This window comes from Mustela nigripes, chromosome 1, assembly GCF_022355385.1.
Source record: "Mustela nigripes isolate SB6536 chromosome 1, MUSNIG.SB6536, whole genome shotgun sequence".
In the NCBI taxonomy this organism is placed as follows: Eukaryota; Metazoa; Chordata; class Mammalia; order Carnivora; family Mustelidae; genus Mustela; species Mustela nigripes.
The window spans coordinates 246,596,569-246,624,034 of NC_081557.1; the positions used below are offsets into that span (position 1 = coordinate 246,596,569).

The 27,466-nt window shown below is 37.4% G+C and overlaps 1 protein-coding gene across 5 annotated transcripts in view; it reads right to left on the reverse strand.

The window, feature by feature from the left end:
• Positions 1–27,466, reverse strand: part of CLOCK (clock circadian regulator) — a 135,845-nt gene that overhangs the window by 34,254 nt on the left and 74,125 nt on the right. For all 5 annotated transcript variants that reach the window (XM_059384205.1, XM_059384200.1, XM_059384184.1 and 2 more), the window contains 4 exons: positions 11,466–11,555; positions 5,389–5,509; positions 2,177–2,290; positions 1,932–2,050 (listed from right to left, as the gene is read on the reverse strand). In XM_059384205.1, coding sequence (XP_059240188.1) covers positions 1,932–2,050; positions 2,177–2,290; positions 5,389–5,509; positions 11,466–11,555 — 444 coding nt within the window. The remainder of the gene's footprint in view (positions 1–1,931; positions 2,051–2,176; positions 2,291–5,388; positions 5,510–11,465; positions 11,556–27,466) is intronic.

Consider the following 27,466-nt stretch of genomic DNA (forward strand, 5'->3'; position numbering starts at 1 on the left):
TTAATCACATTTTAATTTTCTAGTATTAAAGAATGTGACAATAAACATGTAGAATTCTGGAAAGTATTTCTCAGTCAACATATTTCTCTATTCACTCACATGCCTGTAAAACCCTAATTCTAAATTCAGATCTCTCTCCTGAATTACAGTTCTACATTTCTGTCTGGATGTCCCCACGCATCACAAACTCCGTATGTCCTAAAATGAACTAGCTGCCTTACTCCTTATATGCACACAGTTTTGTATCTCGTTCCTGGAGGCATACCTGTGCTGTGCCATCAGTCTAGAAATCTGATAGTCACAAGACACTCTCGTTTTCCCCTTTTAAAAACCACCTAAAGGGCTGTTACCAAATCCTTTCAATTTCACCTTCTAAATTTAAAAAAACAAACAAACAAAAAAACAACTATGTAATCCCATCCATCTGCAGGGTCTTATTAGACTCTAGACTTGCCATCTCTGGCTCATGTTATTGCCATAGCTTCTCCCCAGACAAGTCTCCCTGTTCTTTAACTCGTCTTTTACTCTGGCCACAGTTACCTTCTGATACTCAAGTAAGATTATGACTTCCCTGCTTAAAAACCTTGATGATTTCTCCTTCGGTTAGGATAAAGTTTAAACTCTTTAGCATGGAGAAACAACAAAGAAACATATTTTATTTCTGGACTCCGCTTCCTGGTCTAATCTCATCTTCCACCATCCCTATGCCCTCCACTCACAATAATCCTAGACCCTAGTCATACTCAGCAATGCAGTCCAACCTCCTCTGTGTCCTTGAATGACCTCCTACAGCACAATGAAGTGAATTAAGAGTTTGGGCTTTGAGAAAATGGGAATTGTAATTAATCTACCACTTAACAGCTGCAACTTCGAGCAAGTATTAATCAATTAATTAATCTACCACTTAACAGCTGCGACTTTGAGCAAGTAACTTCCCAAAGCCTCAATTTCCTTACATATAAAATGAGGTCCATACTAGCATCTATCTTATAAAGTTATCAGAATAATTAAATGAGACTGTACATATGAAGTACGCAGCCATCAGCAAATGTTAGCCGCTGCTATCATTTCCTAAGAACAGAACAAGCAGAACAAGACTGGACTAAGGTTCTCAAAGTGCTACTTCTAGAATACGGTCTCCCTCTAAATTTAAAATCTTAGCCTGGCTTATTTCAAGCCACTTTCTAGTGGCTGAACTATTTTCCGACTTAGTGTCTACTACTAATCATCTATTTCTTGAGCCCCAGGGAATAAAATAAATTATTTAACTGAATTTTAAAATTAAAAAGGTAAAATTATATGCGGTAAAAGGTCACTTACATATTTCAAAAGAAAATTTCAAAAGCAATCTTTAAAAATCACCTAAATTTTTCGTCTTTCCCCTTGAGTATAGATTGTGAACTATATAAAAAAGTAACCTAACACTTTGCACAAAAGCAGGACAGTGGTGATATATAACCACTGGTTAACTGCAAAGGATATGTATTTTTAAATTAGTTATAATTTAATGAGTGCCTTGATAACTCATTTGCTTCAAAATAAATTAAGATGAAATCAGAGAGGGAGAGAAACCGTAAGAGATTTTTGACTCTGGGAAACAAACTGAGGGTTGCTAGAGGGGTTGGGGGCTGGGGGATGGTGTTACTGGGTGATATGCATTAAGGAGGGCACTTGGAAGTAAAGAGCACTGGGTGTTGTATGCAACTAATGAATCACTAAATTCTACTTCTGAAACTTATAAAACAGTATATGTTAATTAACTGATTTTAAATTTAAAAAAATTATCACAAGCACGTATATTTAATGGCTCATGATCATTACTGCTTTAATGTTTGTAAGAACTATCAGTTATTCTGGAAACAACAAAAAAATTACATAAAGCTAGTTCTCATAATATGAAGTGAAATCCTCTTTGGAAAATAGAGACATACCTTGATGAACTGAGGTGTAGCTAATCTCACAGTAGCTACAAAACAAACTCTATCATCATAAGAAGGCCTGTGTGTGCATTGTATAGTCCCTTCAAAACCATTGTGTGCTGAAGTGGATACTAAAAAAATAAGGAAATAATTATCATCAGTTACTCCAGTAAAATCTAGTTATTATTGATGTTCAAACATCTGTGTCTTTAAAAGTTTAAAGAACCAACTTAAAATTCACTATATTTTTAACTCACCACTATTTAAAGATTTGAAATTTCCTATAAATTTCACATATTCATAGGTAGACGGCTCCTTTGGGTCTATTGTTCCTCGAAGCATATGGCAACAGAATTCTAACTGATTTTTTGCTGAAATGAGAAAAAATGTGATATATTTGTGATCTGTCATAACGAATGATCTATAAGATGATAAAAGTTGTGTAAGTTTATAATCATTAATTTCTCCAACAGAAGTCCTCAATGACATTTTGTTTAGTTCATAAAAGTAAAATATCTTTAGAAGATGATCTCATCTTATTCTTAATAGAGGAGACATATCTTCTGTTATAAGCAACTGTATATTTCCCCACTTTCATCTGTTTTTCCATCTCATTCTTCACTCTCATGTGAAAGAAAGGTTTTGCTTCCATTACAAAGCTAATGCTTTTCTCCACCTCGAAGTCTTTCCGACCTTTTCTAGGACTAGGGCTACTCCACAGTCATTCATTCCTTTAGCACCCATACATTCTCTTTGGGCCCTTACTTTCCAATTTTAAAATTTGTTGAGGTCTTTCCACCTTAAACAAAGGGTTTTTCATGCTACTCTTTTTAGGATCATAGATCTTCCTTTTTATTACGTGCTCTATTTCCATAGATTCATCTCCCTGAATTTTCATGAAATGTGGTGTTTAGTCCTTACACCTCTGAAGAAATTTCTTTTTAAGATCACCAACATTTGTATTGAGTTAACAATACAATCAGTGATCTTTCCTCGTTGTTTCTACCTCTTTAAGACTCATTACATTTTCATCTCCATAACACGAAACTTAACCTTCCTACCTTACTATTTCCATAAACTCTCCATCAATTTTCAAACTATGAGCATTCACAAGAGTTCTTTTTTATCTTTTACTATCCCCTTGTAAATTTATTGGCATTGGTAAATTTATTTACTCCTAAATCTCTCTCTAATTCTAACATTTTATGTTTAAGACCAAATGTCATATCATTATTTGCTTTAGGACATTTCTACTTGATTGTCCCACCAAGCAACTTAAACTCGAAATATCTAGAAGTGAATTTATCCCTCTTTCTTCTAAGCCAGCTGTTCTCCTCTGTCTTATGTGTGTTCTCTCCCCAGTTGGAAACCCTACCAATTTGGTCTCTTCTCTATCATATGCCCCAAAACCAATCTGTCACCAGGACCTGCTGTTTATTTCACCAAGCTCTCACTAGTCATTTTTTCCAACTTAGCATCCAATACCACCAATTTAGTAGAGAAATTACTCTGCATTCCGGTAGCTGCAAAATGTATTCTTTAAGCTTCTACACTCCTGCCACTAGAATTCAATCTTGCCTACTACTCTTAGACTAATAGTACCTTCTCATCATTATTTCAGCACTCAAGGACTAGTAACACCTCTTTTTACTCACAGCATCAAACTCATACTCTTCTGTCATTACCACAAAAGGCTTTATTATCAAACTCAGCAGATCTAACTACTTTCTTCCTAAAACCTTCCTTACTGATGATCCCTGGCCACTTGGTCACCTGTGCCTAATGCCAAGTCCTCCTGAGTTCATCTACTCAACACTCATATATAGGTTTTTCTTTCCACCCTTACTTCTATTGCTATTCTTACCTCCAGTCTGGTCCTTCCAAAATTTTTCACCTGAGGTATACTTTTTTTCAGACCACATTTTTTGTTTTCCCGCAAATCCCTTTCACTAGCTCCTCATTATGTAAAAAATAAAACTCAAACTCCTTAGGATGAACTAGTGAGCCCAATTTCCTTCTCTGGACACAAATCACACCACCTGTACCACCCCATCTTCACTATGGCCCAAACGACCAGTTTGCAGGATCCTGAATTTTCTAAGCAATTTTCCCTGTTATATATCACATTATTCACTTGGCATCAACAGTTTTGGGAGAGAAATAAATTTGTTTTGTATACTAATTGTTTAACCAGGGGGTCAGGAAGTCATTTAATTAAAACTTTTCTCTATCAAAAAGTACTGTTGCCAACCTCACCTCTGATCTTGGAAGCAGAAGTCTGAGAGCTGTCTTTCTGCCAGAAGCTTGCCTGCATTCAGTTCTCTAGTCAATTCTGCCCTTACAAAGGTCGCTAAAGTGGACCATCTCTCCTCTGTTCACCTACTGCTATGGCCCAGAGTTCCAACTTTCTTCTCTTTGTTCTATATGTTTACCTTAAACAGTGCCATTCAATCCATGATGTCAAGCCCTATTTACAGACACACAACTGCCTCTGTGTCCAGTCCAGATCTCTTTCCTGGAATGGTCTATTGGTCAATGTCATAAGAACTAGGCTTCAAATGGATTCTCCTTATCTCTAGTTCTTCCTGACTCCTTCTAATCTGTTCTTAACAAAGATATACATTCACACATAGTTACACATAAAGGTGAGTGTGTGTGTCTGTGTGTGTGTGTCTATTTTTAGTAAGTATGCTACAGAATTTCAGGGTTCAAAATAAAAATAACTTTTAAAATGATTAAGTAGTATTACCAGAAAACTCAAATATTTTAAATCACGAAAAAAAAGTGATTAAATACTAAACAGTGTTATAATAATTTCAGATTAAACAAGGGGTAATTTAGTGAAGAAAATGAAACAGTCTGGTCAAATTAATTTGTCAAATGAATCTAAGAGAAATGTCTAATTATACCACAGTATTTTGTACTTCTTGAAGGCAAGGACTATTTTTCACTATTCTTGGCACTCTTATGAGATAGCCCAAGTTCCAGGCATATTAAATATATACAATAAATGATAACTTAATTCAGTTTAATTAATAAAGCAATTTCCTTTACATAATAATATTCTGAAATACAGAAGTTACTTTTTTCTACAGTTCCAGTGTTCAATTGGTCAGTGATGGTAAAAATGAGACTATTTTCTCTCATTACATACAAAAATATTTTTTCTTAATTTATTGCCAGGCTCCACTTCTGTGTGAAATATATTTTTATGGCAAAACTATTACAACAAAAAAGAGTGGGTTTCAATATACCCTGAAAGAGAGTGCAGACTTTTAATATGGTCATAATTCCATTATGTATATATTAATATTTAAAAAGGATCTAATAGGGTATATGGCATGATGCTATGTGTTGATATGGTTTGACATGTCTGTGTTTGTTACAAAAGCTAAACTGTGTTTGTTATAAAACTAAAGGAAAGTGCAACCAAATACATTTAACTTTTTGCTTGACAGTGACTACTTACATTTTAAATATTCAGGGGTTAACGAATCACTTTCCAGCAGATGAGTAGAGAGTATTTTATAAACCTCTGAATGTTCCCCCTCTGGGATAAAATTAAATATACTTTGATCCACAAGATCAGACTAAAAAAGAAATTTTTAAAAAACACAATAATTTTAGTGATTCAAGTACATTTATTTTAAAAGTATATCATCTTTCTTAAAACACCACATGAGCATATAGCTAACTTTCAATCATCTATAAAAACTGACAAATTCCAAGTTATAAAGCACAGCTCAAAAAACAAGAGAAGGTGGAAGAAGGTTAACATGACTTCCATGCCCCTGCTATGAGCGTCATCAGATCAATGATCAATATGACTGTGAAAGTCTGATAAATTATTTGCAAAAGTGAGTTCCACCAAATTTGAACATTTACTATAGAACAGGACTAAGAAGGTTTAATACAAGTATCGTTGGCTAGGAGATACAGCCTTACCACATATCCAAACCTCTGGTAAATTATGGTGGTGTACACTATAACAAAGGACCAAAGCATTAGCCACTGGCTAAGTGAAGAGAAGATCTGATTTCGGTGTTATTTCAATTGTCTAGTGTGTCTTTTCTTTTTTATTTCATTTTTTCCTGCCATCTATCCTGCATCCCACTGACAAAAAGCCTTGCTTTTAGATAACAAAAGAGGCAAGTAGTATGTTAAGCTTTACAATCCTTGCTAAAAATATGGCTTTAACCATGGTTTAGTAACCAAAAATAATTTGACAAACATCAGGTTGTCTGTGATGTGCCATGGTTGTGGAATAAAAAACGGTTAAGATAGTTCCTATCCTTGAGGACTACTAAAGAGGGGCCCCTGGGTAGCTCGCTTGGTTAAGTATCTACCTTTGGCTCAGGTCATGATCTCAAGGTCCTGGAATCAAGCCTGCCTCAGACTCCATGCTCAGCAGGGAGTCTGCTTCTCCCTCCCACTCTGCCTTCTTCCGCACTCAGGCACATGTGTACTCTCTCTCAGATAAATAAAAATAATAATAATAATTTTAAAAGAATCATAACAAAACTTCAGTGACTTCACATTTCCTATTAAATCCAGTCCATTTGACTTGGTTTCTCTACATTTTCAAACTGCCCCATGGAATTCTGGGAACAGTGAAGTGGTATGCCAGGAACTGTGGAGGAAGGGGTGAAGGGCAAGGGGAGTGTGAAGGGGTTGTGGAGGCCGGGCTAAAGGTCTATGCCCCTGCATTCAACCAAAGCATTTCCACTGTTTCTATTTTAAACACTAAACACTTTGTTATAAGGGGAAAAAAAAAAAAGCAAAACAAAGGAAAAAACCCTCAACGAACAATAAAAACCAACCATGGGGGCTAGTGAGAGGTAAGAAAGGGATGTTTTTCTTCTCTCCACACATTTTCTTTTTTCTAGCCCTCACTGTCCGCCCCATGAAATAGAATATCCTTCCCTCCTCTTTCCAGATTTGTACTCTCTACCTTTCAAAGTTTAATTCAAATTATTTCCTTCAAAAAAGCATTCTCTTCTTGCTCTTTGCAACGACATGGATGGAACTAGAGGGTTTTATGCTAAGTGAAATCAGTCAGTCAGAGAAAGACAATTAACATATGATCTCACTCATATGTGGAATTTAAGGAAACAAGGCAGAGGAACATACGGGAAGGAAGGAAAAATAAAATAAGATGAAAATTGAGAGGGAAGCAAACCATAAGAGATGCTGAACTCTAGGAAACAAACTCAGGGCTGCTGGAGGGGAAGGGATAATTGGGTGATGGGCATTAAGGAGGGTACTTGATGTAATGAGAGCGCTGGGTGTTACACACAGCTGTGAATCATTAAATTCTACCCCTGAAATGAATTTTTTTAAAAAAGCATTCTCTAAACACCATAATCCACAGTAAAAATAATAAAATTCCTTTAGTATTTATTACTCATATCATTCCTTTTTCATAAAAAAAAATGGCTATATTTTAATGTCTATGTCCTGCTAACCCATGAGTGAACAAAAGGGCCCTATCTCTTACACCTTTATCTCCTGTCCTTCAAATCAAGGCAGCACTGGCACAATGCTTTGCACATAAGTGTCATCAATACAGTAAAATATTTTGGGCTAAGGAGTTATTTGATAAAGCTTAAGGGATAACCATACCAAAAATATATCTGTATTTTAATGAGTTTTTTCTTAAATCTTAGTTCATTACTTCTGGAGATTTTTTTAGACTTTAAGAAAAATCTCCAGAAGTAATGAACTAAAAATTGAAGCATGAATAAGAACAAAAGCTAGAAAACTGCTTTTTATTGATGAAATAAAGTATCAATAATCTATGCATTGGTACCAATATAAAAACTGTCTTAACAGAAAAATAAGACACCAATTTGAAAAACTAAAACTTTCATTTTGGAAATGATTATTGTTTTCTATTATTTATTCTTATCTTCAATTTCTTCTATTCCAGTAAATTATGATGTGAGTCATGTTACCCTTGCTTTTCCACCTATAAACTTATAGGAGGTTTCATATTTATAGAGAAAATATGAATGGCTAGTATAGAGTGGTATGGTCACAGGTAATGCTTCCCCACCATTCTGCTTCCCCTGACACTTGATAATCTGAAATGTCAGAGTTAGCAGGCAACTAATGAATTAATTAATGTGTCAAACTTTCCTTTAACCACTACATTTAAAATCTCTAAATGAAGGTAATCATACTTGATGTTGGCATACCACCCACTCAGTTCCCAAACACAATTCAAAGAAAAGAAAAGAAAATGGTAGCTATCTGGATCCTTCTATCCCTCTCAATCATTTTCATGAAGAAGAAATATAAAATCTGCTGTTTATAATGTGACCTAAATCAACAGCCTGTTTCCTTTCTTTCCTTTTCTTAAACTGTTAATTTGTGCCTCTTAATCCCCTTCTCCTATTTTATCCATCCTCCCCCATCTCCTCTGGCACCCATTAGTTTCTTATCTGTGTTTAAGAGTCTATTGGGATCTTTTTATTCATTTCTTTTCTTTTTCAGGTTCCACACATAAGGGAAACTATTTAGGATATGTCGTTCTCTGACTTATTTAACTTAATACCCTCTAGGTCCATCCATGTTGTTGCAGATGGCAAGATTTCCTTCTTTTTTATGGCTGAGTAGTATTCCATTATATATATACACACCACACCTTCTTCATCCATTCATCTATAGATGAACACTTGGGTTGCTTCCACACCTTAGCTATCCTAAATAATGCTGCAATAAACACAGGGGTACATGTATCTTTCTGAACTAGTATTCATGTTTTATTTGGGTCAATACCCAGGAACGGAATTACTCGATCATTCAGGTCTTTCTGTTCTTCTCTACAGTAGGTCAATGAGACCATTAAGCGGAAACTATTCACTCCCACCAATTTCCTTTTCTTTCAGGGAGACAACCAACAGTCAGATAATTGCTTTTAGTTTGGAAATATAAACACAAGTTGCTTAAAAAGGATTAAAAGCTCCTCTGAGAAAAATGTCAAGTATATGTTGGATATAATAACTATGTTCTTTTGGTACAGGCAACAGGAACAAAAATTCTGGCCCTATCAAATAAGCTTTCAAAATCATTATATAACTATTCAAAAAAATTCTAAATTATATTGTGGCATACTATATTTATACCAAAGTCTGTACTGACTTTCTTAAAACACACTTATGTTTATACTTCCCAACTAACAAGTTAAGAAGAACAGAAAAGGAAAGGAAAAGTATCTTCAGAGCAGCACTTTCACTCTTGGACTCTGTCACACTGTAACACGGTTAATCATTCTCCTACCCCCACCCCCCTCCCCGCCCCACATTACAGGTGATTACAAGTTTAAAATATGCTCTCTCTCAGGAGCACATTTAAGCAAGTGTGAGGAAATCAAGTCTTAAGTTGTCAAGTGTTAACCAATTTTAAGTTCCCAGTCAAGAGGCCTGACTTTTTGTGTTGCCACTTTTACTAAATGTTTGTATAATTAAATCCAATTTCTCTGGGAACATGTCTGCTGATAACATAAAGGCAGGCTGGGCTGAGGAGGTCTAAAATCCCTTCTGATGCTGAGGTTCTATGACCCTATGATTTTGTCACAGAATGTCAAACCAAGAAGGGGGGAAAAATCAACAAAATCCCTTCTCCTAATTGTTAGCCACAAATAGTTAAAATGTACCTAAGTTAATTTCATAAGTATGAAGTGACAAAGAAAAATATTCTTTTTGCAGGACCTAAAGTATCAGTTTTATAATTTTATAGTCAGAATTAGGATTTAAAAATTTTAAGTCCCAGTGAACACTAAGATGGCAAATTCTAATTTCTCAAGAGAACTGAATTATAAACACTAAAGCCTAATTTGGGGATTTGCTAATATTTCTTGCCTTTCAGGCAACAGCCAATATTCTATTTTAGACAAAAAAGGTTTTCATATTAAAATGAAAAAAATATTTTAAACTCTTTGTTACACTCAATTTTTTAAAAAGATTTTATTTATTTATTTGACACAGAGAAAGAGAGATCACAAGTAGACAAGAGAGGCAGGCAGAAAGAGCAAGGGAAGCAGGCTCTCTGCTGAGCAGAGAGCCCAATGCAGGCCTCTATTGCAGGACCCTGAGATCATGACCTGTGCCGAAGGCAGAGGCTTAACCCACTAGCCACCCAGGTGCCCTGTTACAGTTAATTTTTAATGACAACTCAAAATAGGAAAGCACATATTGTTTTCTCCTATTATGCATAATCCTAAACAAGTATTATTTCATTTTCTCAAAAGACACTTGTGCTTATGTTTTCAAATCATTAAATAACATATAATTCAGCAATGTCAGTGATGTGAGGGAAAGTACAGTAAGCAGAGAAAAGCGAAAAACTGTTTTAAAAAAAGGCTACTCTTAACTCAGAATGAAATGAAATGGGTCTACGGGATCACTAGCAATCTTCTCTGCCAAAATAATACACCTGCCAGTCTATAAGCTTTGGCTTACACAATCACCTAAAAAGATCCAGAAGATGTGAGTAAGAGAGGAAACTGGGCATGCAGCGTATGGGAACTCTCTGTACTATCTTCTTCATTTTTCTGTAAATATAAAACCAGTTCTAAAATTAAAAGTTAAAAAAAAAAAAAAAACAGGAGGGAATGTGTGGGCAAAGAGGGTTTGCATTGAGAAGAAAAACATTAATGATCAAAGACCTAAATCCTAACTAGGCGTGCTGTAGAATCTGATCTTTAAGTGTGGAGTCTATTCTTTTGGTAACATATAAAGTAGCAGAATAATCAAAGGAAGGGTGATAGTGCTTTTTGCTATCTCTTGAAAGAGACCTTTATAGAAGAGTTTACTTTGTATTCTTATAAATCTTCAAAAGATGGGCAATTTAAGAGTAATTTATAAATAACTTCAGAATATTTACACTACAAGTCCTATCTTAAATAAGAACAATTACATTTTTTAAACAATTACATTTTAAATAAAAACTTTAAATTCATAAAAACTGTCAACTGCAGCACAGCACCCAGCATAACAGTGTGACACAGAGTAGTCAACAAATACACGTTTAATAAAACAGCAAGCAATAAGATATAATTCAGGTATTCATCATCCTGATCAAAATTATACAATATAATTCTTTTCTAATTCACTTGGTCATATTGAAAATAAACTGAATATGGTCATTATCAAATTCTCATTTCTAGCACAGAACACAAAAACTCTGTACCTATTATTTTTAGTATGTTATTCTAAGTTATTTTTTTGAGAAAATTACTTGAGTTCCTCTAAAAGGAACAAATAACTCCCCCCAAATTTACTTATTCTTAAGGTATTTCCAGTAACTTAGCAACACTGTCGCCATGCTGATTAAAAAGGAAACACTGAGAACAGCATGAGGGTAAGAAGGGCAGAGGTTAGACACAGTGGCAGTTAATATTAGTTACTGCCAAATAGGGAGACATGGTTAAAGCTCTCCCTCTGACTCTAACAACTGTTCGACATTGCTCTGGAGATCCTCTTCCTCATGCTTTAGAACATTTAAAATAGGTCTTAAATAAGAAAAAGATCACAGGATACTTACTGGTAAATGTTCAAGTAATGAAGTTATACTCTCAGACACATATATTATGCTTCCATCTGTCATGATTGCTAAAAAAAAACCATCAAGAGCCTGAAATTAAACATAATGGTCAGTTAAGCAAAAAGAAAAAAGTATAGGACAGAAAAAAAAAATCTAATTAAATGACAAAGTACTTAGTGTGTAATTTCCAGAGTGCTGCCAAATGCTAACTTTTCCCTGACAACACCTTAGTACATATCTTTGTGCATTCTTAAATGTTTCTGGGGGGAAAAAGATCACAATATGGTCATACATGGGAGAGTTGCCTTCTAAAACAGATACGTAATGTTCTATCATTACTATATGTACATTATAAGAGAACTGCCTTATTTGAAGATGCTGGTATCTGACATGACATCAATGATATGCCTGACACAAAAGAACATATCCCCACCTTTTGGGTATATTAATAAAAAGATGTTCGACTGAAACTTAAGGAGATACATGAGGTTAAAGTGAAAGGGAAATTAAGCTGAAAAAGTAGGCTGGGTCAGATCACGCAAGGCCTTGAATACCAGGTCAAGACATAAGGACTTCATTCAAAAGTAGTCTAGAAGCAGTATTACATGGATTCAGAAGAAACAGAATTAAGTCAGGAAAATTTCAGTGGCTTCTGGAAGTCAGGGAAGTTAATGAAAATATGAATGAAATCAGTAGCAGTAAGAACAGAGAATTAGGCAAACTTTGAGAAATGGGAAGTTAGAGTTCAGAGAGAAGCTAGTACAGGGGATAAGATAATTAACAATAAAGCAACCCTGTACTTTATATTTTATAAAGTATTTTCACTTGAAAACCCTAGGCACAGAAGTGACAGCTGAAGAAATGAGATCTGCAAAAGACAGAAGCAGGCCAAAGACAAATCCTTGGAATAATTATCTACACATGGGGATGAGGAGGAGGACAAGGGCCAGAGAAAATGACAGAGAATAAAGATATTGTCAAGGAAGGCAGTGGAAGAGCAAATGACAAGGTGAGTGAGGAGGAAGAGGGACTGTTCACTATAAAAAGAGATCAAATAGGATAAGGACTAAGAAAATGACAAGTGAATTTTGATGACTTTTAAGACTTATGTCAGTAGCAAGGTGCATCAGACTACACTGAGTTTAGAAACAGTGGATACTGTCCATTACAAAGTACTCCTTTATGAACTTCAGAGGGAAGGAAGGAAAAGGACAAGTTCTAAGGGAACCAAGTATCAAGGGAAGTAACTGGACTATATATGCAGGTTGAAGGAAAAGAAGATCCAGTGAAAAAGATGCTGAAGATACACAGCAGAAAAGACACACCATAAGAAGAGTTCCTCTCTGCCTATCAAAACGGCTATCATGCTAAATTTAAAATTCTTTTTAATTATAGGGCTCTCTCAAAGGATAGCAACTGCTGGTAAGAACCATACATATCTTCTTGAACACTGTTATTATATGTACAGCACCTCGCAGATATGTGGCATGTAGTAGATAAAAAAAATATCTGTGGTATATAATGTATGGACCTGGGAGTTAGAGTCATCTCCTACTTCAAAATAACTGTTGAAGAATTGCTAATTTATATGGAAAAAGGCACCCTCCACCTCATCTCACCTTCTACTGGGGGACAGATCTGGATGTCAGAAAGAACTTACTTTGAGTAGATGCCTATCTTCTAGAATGGCTCAGAAAAACCCATTCTTGGCTGAGCGCGCGCGCGTGTGTGTGTGGGTGGGTGCGGGTGAGAGAGAGAGAGAGAGAGAGAGAGAGAGAGAACCTTGTAATTTAAGAAAATTCAAGGGGTACCTGGGTAGCTCAGTCAGTTAAGTGCCTGACTCTAAATTTCAGTTCAAGTCATGATCTCAGGGTCATGAGATCGAGCCCTGTGTTGGGCTCTGCACTCAGCAGGGCGTCTGCTTAAGGTACACAAACTCTTTCTCTCTCTCTCTCGCCCTTCTCCTTCTCTTTTTCTCCCCCTACCTCTTACCGCCCCCACCCCCCCCCACACACACATATATGTATGTGCTGGCTCTCTCTCTCAAGTCAATAAAGAAATCTTAAAAAAAGAAAAGAGAAGAAAAGAAAATTCATGAAATTATTTTTACCAAAACTCCTTAGTACAATAATGCCTGTATTATTATTTCATAATGAATGGGTTAAGAAGAACATACTTCATGTGAAGCTAGATCCGGTTATCTCTGAAAGTAAATTAATATTTATTATGATGATCTGTATTTGCTCTTAGGATATCTGCTAGAAGCTGAATGAAGCTCTCTTCTGTGAAGAGAATGAACTGAAATCAGAACTCTTAATAACATAAGCCCATTGCCAGAACGAGAGCCTAGCCTTTCATCTTCGACACCGGCAAAGACTAAGCAGAGAAAAGCCTCTACCAACGTGCCACAAAAGTCTTAACACAAGAAAGGACCCAGGGCCCAGGACTTCTTTTGAGAGGAGGGATATAATTTTCGAGCACAGTGGATGGGTACACCAAAAACTTAAGGGGTCTTGAGGAGGGCCCTAAGGAGGAAGACTGGAGAGATATGGACGAGAAAGTGAGACCCCTGTCTCACTATCCTACTCCCAAGACTGAAGCCTGTGAGGCTTATCTCTTTTCCCATACTGTATGATATACATTAGTTAAAACTGTTGGTCTTCAGTGATGGTGGCAGAATAGCAGGATCCTAGCTATACCTTGTCCCCACATACAACTTGATCACTATCAAATCACCCTAAATATCCCAGAAATCCATCTGAAGACTGGCAGAGCAAACAACTAAAGGTAGAGAAGAGGCCACATGGAAGAAGGTAGGAAAATGCAGAGAGGCAGTGAAAAAGACGGGCTGCTACAGTGGGGAGGGAGCCCCCGTAACAGAGACTGACGAAAGACAGACGAGTACAAAGGAAAACAAATCCCCATAGCACCTGGGCGTGGGACGTAAGAGGGGCCAATTCCATGAGTTCTGGCAATCAGCAGGGCTTAACACTAGAGTTCTAAAGATCTGCAGGTTTGGCTCAGGAGACTCCCGGGTCACTGGGGAAGAAGGCAGGGCAAACATCCTGTGGACACAGTGCGGAAATGGAGATCTGAAGAGCAGGTGGGACACACAGTGGGGAGGTTATTTGCTCATCTCAGAGTGTATCCCAGAGAGACAGCATTCACAGAAAGACCCTACCAGCAACAAAGGAACTGGCAGGCACCACTTCCCTCTCCCGCCCCTCAGCCTAAGCACACAGCCCCGTGGGAACGAGGGCAGCCTCCGCACTCACGACTTAACTCCTTTACACCGAGCGCCACCCTTCTGTGCTCCAGAAAAACCACCCTTTCCAGTCACATCTGTGTCGGTCCCAGTGTGATGGCCCCCCAACACACCACCCCCAAACCCAGCCCAAACCCTTGGCCACACCACTTCTCCCCACCCAGAAGTCTTACAGGGCCTCAGTTCCACTGGTGGTAGTGACAGGTCTCATTTCACAACAGGTGAAGAGCGCCTCTGCAGACAACTTGCCTGAAGGATAAAATGGCCAGGACACAACAGCAGAAAATACACAGCACACGCTGGAGATACTCCTTGAAGCGCTAGGCTCTGGGGAAGAGGTAACACTACCTTAGCAGGGCATTATGAAACCTCTCCTTCATAAGGCCATTACCCTCAAGAACAGGAGATGAAGGTGACTTTCCTAGCACAAAGCAGCAGCCAGAGACTTAAACAAAATGAGAAGGCACAGGAATTTGTCTTAAATAAAATAAAAGGGCAAGGCCACAGGCAGAGACCTAAGTAAAACAGATATAACTAACACGGCTGATAGAGAATTTTAAAGTAATGATCCTGAATATATTCACCAGACTTGAGAAAAGAGTGGAAGATATCAGCAAGACTCTCAACACAGAGATAAGGAATAACATAGCAGAGATAAAGAGCTCAATGAACAAAATGAGAAATATACCTGATGGAATGAACAATAGAATGGAAGAGCAGAGGAATGAATTAATGACCTACAAGACAGAGTCATGGAAAATAATCAAGCTGAAGAAAAGAGAGAAAAAAGAATAACACTAAATGAGAATAGACTTAGGGAACTCAGTGACTCCCATCAAACTTAGTACCATTCAGATTATAGGAGTCCCAGACGAAGAGAGAGTAAAGAGGGCAGAAAATCTATTTGAAGAGATAATAGCTGAAAACTTCCCCAGTCTGGAAAAGAAAACAGATATCCAGACCCAAGAGGCACAGAGAACCCCCAACAAAATCAACAAAAGTAAATCCAGTGGTAAAGAAAAAAAATCTAAAAGCAGCAAGACAAAAGACAACAGTTACATACCCCTAAGATTAGAGGGGGATTTTTCAACAGACACTTTCCAAGCCAGAAGGGAGTGGGCATGACACATTCAAAGTACTTAATGAGAAAAAAACCCTACAGCCAAAAACACTCTACACAACAAGGCTATCATGCAGGGGTACCTGGGTGGCTCAGTCATTAAGCGTCTGCCTTCAGCTCAGGTCATGATCCCAGGGTCCTGGGATCGAGTCCCGTATCAGGCTCCCTGCTCAGCAGGAAGCCTACTTCTCCCTCTCCCGCTCCCTGGCTTGTGTTCCCTCTCTTGCTATGTCTCTCTCTGTCAAATAAGTAAATAAATAAAATCTTTAAAAAAAGAAAAAAAGGCTATCATTCAGAACAGAAGGAGAGATAAAGAATTTCCCAGACAACAACAACAAAAAAGGTTTTCCCAGGCAAGCGAAACTAAATGAATTCACAACCACTAAATGAGCCATGCGAGAAATACTGAAGGGGACTATGAGTCGAAAAGAGACCAAATGTGCCAAGTGTGAAGACAGAAAAAACAAAAGCAGGAAAAATGAGTATTTCTGTAAAATATCAGTCAAGCAACTTAAAAATAAAAGGGTGTAAAATATGACACCATTTACCTAAAACATGGACAGGAGAGGTGTAAAGAATGGGTTCAAACTTAAGCAACCATCAACTTAATATAGACTGCTATATGCAGAAGATGTTATAAACAAACTTAATGATAATAGCAAATCAAAGATACTAATAAATATGCAAAGAATAAACAGGAATACATCCAAATATATCACTAAAGAAAACCAGCAAACCATCAAAGAGAAAAGACAAGAAAGGATCAGAGAAAATCTTCAGAAACAACCACAAAACAGATATTAAAAGGGCAATAAATACATCCCTTTGGATAATTACTTTGAATACAAATGGACTAAATGATCCAATCAAAAGATACAGAGTGACAGGACAGATAAAAAAACAAGACCCATCTACATGCTGATTATAAGACACTCATTTTAGACCTAAAGATACCTGCAGATTGAAAGTGAGGGGATGGAGAAATATTTATCGTGCAAGTGGATGTCAAAAAAGGAGACAAACCAAGAAACAGACTCAACTATAGAGAACAAATTGATGGTTACTGGAGGAGAGGTGGGGGGGTTGAGGAGGATGGGGGGGGTTGGGAAGGGTGGGTGCCAAACACATTAAGGAGGGTACTTGTGATGACCAGTGACTATTGTATGTAAGTGATGAGTCACTATATTCTATACCTGAAACTAATATTGCAGGTACAGAGAAGTGAATCCAAAGTGATATATGGGAAGACAGTGGGGGAGGGAGGCTCCATCAGCCAGCCACGTGCAAGTGACAGAGCAAGGAGCACAAAAAATCAGAACTTTTAGAAGTCTGCTCCAGTGAAAGGATGTCGCTTAGGCAACTAAGAAGGAGGTAGAAGGCTCACAGGGCAGTGTAGTCTCGGGATCATCAGGGTTACAGGAAGACCCAGGGGTTCGTATTGGAGCAGGGAAGCCAGCCACAAAGGGTCAGCCCAAGAGAGGGCTCGAGAGCTCAGGGCTGCCATAAACTGCCCTCCTCTTCGAGCAGCGGCCCAACAAGCAGGAGAACCATGGAGAGACGCCTGTTCCTCCCCCAGGAGGAGCAGTGCAGAGGCATGCCACAGAAGTCTGCTGGGTTTGGATACTTCCCATGGGGTTGTGTGCCAGAGACTGAAATGTTCAGTCATAGGCTGGGTGAGCACATGGTGTGGCCAGAGACTAGGGACGCAGGAATGACTGACTTCTTTTCTCTAAGGGCTCACTGAGGAGTGGGGCCCTGAGCTCTCAGCTCTGGGAACGGAGATGAGAAGACTGCCACTTTCATTCTCCTCCTCTAAAGCTGCAGGGAAAAAACCTTCAGGGAACAACAGCCACATAAGAGCAAACCAGAGCAGATTACTTAGCCTGGCCCCTGGCAAGGGCGGTGCAATTGCGCCATTCTGAGAATCACTGCAACAGGTCCCTCCCCCAGAAGATCAGCAAGAACATCCAGCGAAGACGAAGTTTACTGATCAGTGAGAACTGCAAAACTCCAGTATTAGGGGAATACAGCACATAGAACTCATGACTTTTGTCCCATGATTCTTTAGTCTTTTGACTTTAATTTTTAAAATGTTTTTTCTTTAAAATTTTTTTTCTTTCCTTTTTCAATCAACTTCCTATTTTATCAACCTTTCTTTAAATATATTTTTAATTTTCATTCTTACAATCACATTCTAACCCTTCATTGTATTTAACCTTATTTTTGTATATATAAGTTTTTCTTTCTTTAAAATTTTGGGATGCAGTTTCTTCTAACACACCAAAATATACCCAATATCTAGTATATAGCTCTGTTCTATTCACCTGCCTGATCACATTCTCTCTCTCTCTCTCTCTTTTTTTTTTTTTTTAAAGATTTTATTCATTTGTCAGAGAGAGAGAGAGAGAGAGCGCGCACGCAGAAGCAGGCAGGGTGGAGAAAGAAGCAGGCTCCCTGCCGAGCAAGGAGCCTGATGTAGGATTCGATCCCAGAAACCTGGGATCATGACCTGAGCCAAAGACAGTGGCTTAACCAACTGAGCCACCCAGGCATCCCACACACTCTTTTTCTTTTTCTTTTTTTTTAATTTTCACCTTTACATTTACATTCAATCCTCTCAATGCATTTAATATGATTTTTATATATATGCTTCTCTTTCTTTACAACTCTGAGAGGTGATTTCTCCTAACAAACTAACCAAAATACTCTCAGGAGATAATGTACTGCTCTGTTCTGTTCACCTTTGTTGTTATTATTTGTATCCCTTTCTGTTGTTGTTGTTTCTTTTCTTTCTCTTTTGTTTTTTCTTGTTTTTTAATTTCATTTTTACAGTTACATTCTATCTTTTCATTGTATTTAATTTTATTTTTGTACATATACAGGTTTTTCCTTTGTTAGAATTTTGGGATCTCGTTTTCTATAAACACAAACCAAAAATACACATAGAATCCAGCATATTGCTCTATTCAGCTCACCTACCTGATGATATTCACCACTTCCCCCCCACCCCTGGTACTGGGTCTCTTCTGATTTGTTTAGTGTATATTTCCCTGGGACTGTTGTTGCCCTTTTAGTATTTTGTTCTGTTCTTCATCTATTCTTCTCTGGACAGAATGACAAAACAGAAAAACTCACCTCAAGAAAGAGAATAAGAAATAATACTGACTGCCAGGGACCTAATCATTATGAAATAAGATGTCAGAACTACAGTTCAGAATAATGATTATAAATAAACTAGCTGGGCTTGAAAAAAACATAGGAGCCACTAGAGAATCCCTTTCCAGAGAAATAAAAGAACTGAAATCTAACCAAGTTGAAATAAAAAGGCAATTAATGAGATACAATTAAAAATGGAGGCCCTAACTGCTAGGATAAATGAAGCAGAAGACAGAATTAGTGATAGAGAAGCCCAAACGATGGAGAATAAAGAAGTTGAGAAAAAGAGAGATGAACAACTACTGGATCACAAGAGGAGAACTTGAAAAGTAAGTGACAACATAAAGCAAACAATATTAGAGTAATTGGGATCTCATAAGAACGGAAAAAGAGAGAGGAGCAGAAAGTACACTGGAGCAAATTATAGTGAAGAACATTCCTAATCTAAGGAAGAAAATAGGTATCAAAATCCAGGAGGCCCAGAGAATCCCCTCAAAATCAAAAACAGTTCAACACCCTGACATCTAAGAGTGAGACGTAAAATATCAGAGACAGAAAATCCTGAAAGCAGCTCGGGAGAAGAGATCTGTAACCTACAAGGGTAAAAACATGAGACTGACAACAGACCTATCCACAGAGACCTCCTAAGTCAGAAAGTACAGGCATGATATATTGAAGGTGCTAAATGAGAAAAATATGCAATCAATTATACTTTATCCAGCTATGATGTTATTCAAAATAGGACATATAAAAAGCTTCCAGGACAAAGAAAAACTAAAAGAATTTGAGATCACTAAACCATCCCTGCATGAGATATTGAAAGGGATCCTCTAAGCAAAAAGAGAGCCCAAAAGTAACACAGACCAGAAAGGAACAGAGACAACATACATTAACAATCACCTTACAGGCAATACAATGGCACTAAGTTCATATCTTTCAATAGTTACCCTGAATGTAAATGGGCTAAATGTTCTAATCAAAAGACATAGGGTACAAGAATAGGTTTTTTAAAAAGCAAGACCCATCAATACACTGTCTGCAAGAGACTCATTTTAGACCAAAAGACACCTCCAGATTAAAAGCAGGGGCAGGGCAGAAAACCATTTACCATGCTTACGGACATCAAAAGCAAGCTGCGGTGCCAATCCTCACATCAGACAAATTAGATTTTAAACCAAAGACTGTAGTAAGAAATGAGGAAGGACACTATATCTAACAACAATACATATTTATGCCCTTAACGTGGGAGCAACCAATTACCTAAGCCAACTAATAATAAAATCAAACACATAGATACTCATGCAGTAATAGTAGGGAATTTTAACATGCCCCCCACTGCAATGGACAGATCATCTAAGCAAACTCAACAAGAAAACAAAGGCACAGAATGACATGCTGGACCAGATGGACTTCACAGCTACATTCAGAACATTCCATACCAAAGCAAAGAAATACACATACTTCTTGAGTGCACATGGAACATTCTCCAGGATAGATCCCATCAGGGGCCACAAATCAGGTCTCCACCAATACCAAAAGACTGAGATCATTCCCTGCATATTTTCAGAACACAATGCTTTGAATCTGGAACTCAACTACAAGAGGAAAGTTGGAAAGAACTCAAGTACACGGAGGTAAAAGAGCATCCTACTAAAGAATCAATGGGTCAACCAGGAAATTAAAGAAGAATTTTAAAAATTCATGGAAACAAATGAAAATACAACTGTTCAAAATCTCTGGGAAGTGGCAAAGACAGTCCTAAAAGGGAAGTGGATAGCACTTCAAGAGTTTCTCAAGAAATAAGAAAGGTCTCAAATACACAACCTAATCTTACACTTAAAGGAGCTGGGAAAAGAACAGCAAATAATGCCTAAACCCAGCAGGAGAAGAGAAATACTAAAGACTGAGCAGAAATCAATGAAACAGAAACAAAAGAACAGTAAGACAGATCAATGAAACTAGGAGCTGGTTCTCTCAAAGAGTAAGACTGACAAAGCCCTGGCCAGACTTATCCAAAAGAAAAGAGCAAAGACCCAAATAAATAAAATCATGAATGAAAGAGGAGAGATCACAATCAACATCAAAGAAATACAAACAATTTTAAGAACATATCATGAGCAATTACATGCTGACAAATTAGACAATCTGGAAGAAATGGATGTATTCCTAGAGACATACAAACTATCAAAACTGAAACAGGAAGAAATAGAAAACCTGAACAGACCCATAACCAGCAAGGAGATGAAGCAGTAATCCAAAATCTCCAAACAAACAAGAGCCTAGGATCAGATGGCTTCGCAGGGGAATTCTATCAAACATTTAAAGAAGAACTAATATCTTTCCTTCTGAAACTGTTTCAAAAAACTCAAAACAGAAGGAAAACTCCCAAACTTTCTATGAGGCCAGCATTATCTTGATCCCAAAAACCATATAAAGACCCCATCAAAAAGAAGAAATAAAGACCAAAATCCCTGATGAACATGGATACCAAAATTCTCACCAAGATACTAGCCAACAGCATCCAATAGTACATTAAAAGGATTATTCAGCAAGACCAAGTGGGATGTATTCCTGGGCTGCGAGGTTGGTTGAACATCCAGAAATCAATAAATGTGATACACTACATTAATAAAACAAAGACTAAGAACCATACGATCCTCTCAATAGAAAAAGCATTTGACAAAATAACATGCTTTCTAGATTAAAACTCTTCACAGTGTAGGGAGAGAGGGTACATACCTCAACATCATACAAGCCATCATCCATGAAAAGCCCACAGCGAACATGGCAGGATGGCCACTCTTACCAATGTTGTTTGACACAGTACTAGAAGTCCTAGACTCAGCAATCAGACAACAGAAAGAAATAAAAGGCATCCGAATCAGGAAAGAATTCAAACTCTCACTCTTTGCAGATGACATGATAATCTATATGGAAAGTCCGAAAGACTCCACCCCAAAATTGCTATAACTGATATAGAAATTCAGCAAAGCATTAGGATATAAAATCAATGCACAGATATCAGTTGCATTTTATACACTAACAGTGAGACAGGAAAAAGAATTTAAGGGATCAATCCCATTTACAACTACACCAAATATCATTCAGATATCTCAGAATAAACCTAACCAAAGAGCCAAAGAAATACTCAGAAAAATAAAGAATACTCGTGAACAAAATTGAGGAAGACACGAAGAATTGGAAAAACTTTCCATGCTCATGGATGGGAAGGACAAATATTGTTAAAATGTCTCTGCTACTTAGAGCAATCTACACATTCAACCCAATCGATATAAAAATACCATCAACTTTTTTTCACAGAACTGGAACAAATAATCCTAAAATTTGTACAGAACCAGAAAAGACCCCAAATAGCCAAAGGGATGTTGAAAAAGAAAACCAAAGCTGGTGGCATCACACTCCCAGACTTCAAGCTCTACTACAAAGCTGTAATTGTCAAGACAGCATGTTACTAGCACAAAAACAGACACATAGATCGATGGAACAGAACAGAGAACCCAGAAATGGACCCTCAACTCTATGGTCAACTAATCTTTAACTAGGCAAGAAAGAATGTCCAATGGAACAAAGTCTCTTCAGCACATGGTACTGGACAGGCACATGCAAAGGATGAAACTGGACCTTTTCCTTATACCACAGACAAAAAATAGACTCAAAATGGATGAAAGACCTAAATAGGACACAGGAATCTATCTAAATCCTAGACGAGAACACAGGCAGCAACCTCCGTGACCTCAGCTACAGCAATTTCTCGCTAGACACGTCTCCAAAGGCAAGGAAAACAAAGGCAAAAATGAAATACTGGGACTTCATCAAGACCAAAAGCTTTTGCACAATAAAGGAAACTGTTGACAAAACCAAAAGACAACCAACAGAATGGGCGAAGAGATTTCCAAATGTCTTATGAGGTTAAGTGTTAGTCTCCAAAATCAATAAAGAACTTATCAAACCCAACACCCAAAGAACAAATAATCCAATCAAGAAAAGGGCAGAACACATGAACAGACATTTCTCCAAAGAAGACATCCAAATGGCCAACAGACACATGAAAAAGTGCTTAGCATCATTCGGCATGAGGCTAATACAAATCAAAAACACAGTTAAGATACCACCTCACACCAGTCAGAATGGCTAAAATCAACAGGTCAGGAAATAACAGGTGCTCGCAAGGATGTGGAGAAATGGGAACACCTGTTGGTGGCCGTGCAAGCTGGTGCAGCCACTCTGGAAAAGAGGATGTAGGTTCCTCAGAAAGTTGAAAATAGAGCTACCCTATGACCCAGCAACTACACTACTGGGGATTTACCCCAAAGATACAAAGGTAGTGACCCAAAGGGGCAACTGCACCCAATGTTGATAGCATCAATGTCTATAGTAGCCAAACTATGGAAAGAGCCCAGATGTCCATTGACAACTGAATGGATAAAGAAGATGTGGTATATATATATTTTCTGCCAGATGGCAGAAAAAGTATCTGACAAAGTGCAACATCCATTCATGATTAAAGATTTCAATAAAGTGGGTTTAGAGGGAACATACCTTAACATAATAAAAGCCAAAGATGAAAACATCCAGCTAACATCATACTCAGTGGTGTAATACTGAGAGCTTTTCCCTTAAGTCAAGAACAAGACAATCATGTCCAATCTCAGCACTTTTATTCAACACAGCACTGGAAGTTCTGGCCACAACAATCAACCAAGGAAAAGAAATAAAAGGCATCCAATTTGGTAAGGAAGAAGCCAAACTTTCACTATTTGCAGTTGATAGGATACTGTATATAGAAAACTCAAATGACTAACATCCTTAATGGGGGAAAAAATAGCTTTTCTGCTATGGTCAGGAGGAACACAATGCTATCCATTCTTACCACTTTTATTCAACACATTACTGGACTTACTAGCTACAGCAATCAGACAACAGAAAGCAATATAAGGCATCCAAATCTGTAAGAAAGAAGGAAAACTTTCACTATTTGCAGATGACATGATCCTGTATACAGAAAACCCAAAAGATTCCACCAACAAACTGCTACACTAAATCACAAGAACTGATACACTAATTCAGTAATCAATCTACAGAAATCTGCTGCACTTCTAGATACCAATAATAAAGCAGCACAAAGAGAAGTTAAGAAAACAATCCCATTTACAATTGCACCAAATTAATGAGATACCTAGGAATAAACCTAACCAAAGAGATCAAAGACTTATGCTCTGAAAACTGTAAAACACTTACAAAAGAAATGGAAGGTGACACAAAGAAGTGGGAAGACATTCCATGATCATGGACTGGGAAAGCAAATATTGTTAAAATGTCTATACTACCCAAAGCAATCTACACATTTAATGCAATCCCTATCAAAATACCAATAGCATCTTTTATGGAACTAGAAGAAATGATCCTAAAATTTGTATGGAACCACAAAAGACCCCAAATAACCAAAGCAATCTTGAAAAAGAAAAGAAAAGCTGGAGGCCTCACAATTCTGGACTTAAAGTTATATTATAAACCTGTAGGAATCAAAACAGTAGGGTACTGGCACAAAAACAGACATACAGATCAATGGAACAGAATAGAAAACCCTGAAATAAACCCACAATTATATGGTCAATAATCAACAAAGCAGGAAAGAATATCCAATGGGAAACAGTCTCTTCAGCAAACACTGCTGGAAAAACTGGACAACATGCAAAAGAATGAAACCAGACCACTTTCTTACACCAAACCCGAAAATAAATTTGAAATGGATTAAAGACCTCAATAGGAGACTTGAAAATCCTAGAAGAGAGAATAGGCAGTAAAGTCTCTGATATGAGCCATGGCAAGCTTCTTCTAGATAGGTCTGCGGAGGCAAGAGAAATAAAAGCAAAAATAAACTTTTTATTTTGATGTAGTGATTACATCAAAATAAAAAGCTTTTGCAAAGGAAATAATCAACAAAACTAAAAGGCAACCTATGGAAGGGGACAAGATGTTTACAAATGACATTATCTGATATAGAGTTAGCATTCAAAATACATAAAGAACTTATAAAATTCAAGACCCCAAAACCAAATAACCAATTTAAAAAAAAAAAAAAATGGGCAGAAGACATGAGCAGACATTTCTCCAAAAACATACAGATGGCCAAAAGACACATGAAAAGATGGTCATCATCACTTATCATCAGCGAAATGCAAATCTCTACTACAATGGGATATCACCTTACACCTGTTAGAATGGCTATATCAACAACACAAGAAAAAACTGGTGTTGGTAAGGATGTGGAGAAAATGGAGCATTCTTGGATTGTTGGTGGGAATGCAAACTGGTGTACCACTGTGGAAGACAGTATGGAAGCTCCTTAAAAAGTTAAAAATAGAACTACCCCATGATTAAGCAATCACACTACTAGGTATCTACCCACAGAATACAACACTAATTCAAAGGGATACATGCACCTTGATGTTTATAGCGGCATTATTTATAACAGCAAAGATATGGAAACAGCCCAAGTGTCCATTCAACTGATAAACGGGTAAGAAAGATGTGGTATGTATTTATGTACGTACACACACACACCTACACACACACAAATATACAATGAAGTATTATTCAGCCACAAAAAGAATGAAATCTTGCCATTTGCAACAACATGGAAGGAGCTATAGAATATAATGCTAAGTGAACTAAGTCAGTCATAAGATTTCACTGATACGAGGAACTTAAGAAACCAAACAAACGAGCAAAGGAAAAAAGAGGGAGAGACAGACCAAGAAACAGACTCTTAACTCTAGAGAACAAACTGATGGTTACCAGAGGGGAGGTGGGTAGGGAAAGGGGTTAAACAGCTGATGGGGACGAAGGAGTACACTTCTGATGAGCAATGGGTGATGTACAGAATTGCTTAATCACTGTATTATACACTTGAAACTAATATAACACTATATGTTAACTAACTGGAATTAAAATAAAAACTTAAAATGGAAGTTTAGAGAAAGGGGACAGTACCTCCTTGTGGATCTGTATCTAAGATAAGGCTGACAGGGCACTAGCCCTTCCCTTATAAATTACTGGAGAGAGTGGCCAGCTGCCAAGGGGAATGAGGTACATACTAGATTATTTCATACAGATGACTTTGTAGAAAGATCTGATCAACCTAAATCCTCCTGATTTCCTAGACAATTCTCCAGCTACCCTCCTCCCTCCCAAGGATAAGAAGGAATATTCCTCAGGCAATAAAGATAAAAGGCAGACAGATGGGGAGCAATGGAGGAAAGGTGAGAAGCAGCCAACACACAAGTTGTAAATTTCCCAGTTCTTAAATTAATTAGCTACCTGACCTTGGACAAGTTGCAACTTTTCTGAACCTAATCCATAAAATGAGCTGAATGATTTAATATCTTCTACTAGAAGCTCTAATATTCTAAGATAGAGCCATATTTAAAATTCTGCTGAAAATGCTTTCAGGACTGCTTGTCTGTAATCTAATCAACACAAGTGGCTAAGAGTAACACAACTAGGTTAGGTGGACCAAGGTTGTAATATATCTACACATTTATACACGTCCTCCTTGTATCTTATACATATCTTGGCATATTAATGTTAGAACATATATAATATATAGTAGCTAATACATAGTAGTAGATATTATTGTACATGTAGTTAATATATAGTAGCTGTTAATATTCATTAAAAAGCAAAGTCTCGGGCGCCTGGGTGGCTCAGTGGGTTAAGCCGCTGCCTTAGGCTCAGGTCATGATCTCAAGGTCCTGGGATCGAGCCCCGCATCGGACTCTCTGCTCTGCAGGGAGCCTGCTTCCTCCTCTCTCTCTCTCTCTCTGCCTGTCTCTCTGCCTGCTTGTGATGTCTCTCTGTCAAATAAATAAATAAAATCTTTAAAAAAAAAAAGAATCTCATATTATAAGGGCGCCTGGGTGGCTCAGTGGGTTAAGCCGCTGCCTTCGGCTCAGGTCATGATCTCAGGGTCCTGGGATCGAGTCCCGCATCGGGCTCTCTGCTCAGCAGGAGCCTGCTTCCTCCTCTCTCTCTCTCTGCCTGCCTCTCTGCCTACTTGTGATCTCTCTCTGTAAAATAAATAAATAAAATCTTTAAAAAAAAAAAAAAAAAAAAAAAAAGCAAAGTCTTTATTAATAAATAAATGTAACACTTTTTAGTAATCTTAAAAGTTGCAAGGATAATATGACGATTCATATTTTCAAAATTTTTTAATATGTTCCAATTTTCTGTTGCATATTACAATGTTCTAATTTCCAAATTTATTTATTTTTTGTAGTTACCTATGTTATGTAGTACTGTGTCTTAACAAATAATAATAAAAAAATCTGATCACTGTAAAGAAAATTTGGAGATAATGCTTCTCTGTATAGCCTATTAGGAAATTTACCTTCATTAAGATATTAAGAAACAAGTGAAGATATTATACAAATTTGTGAA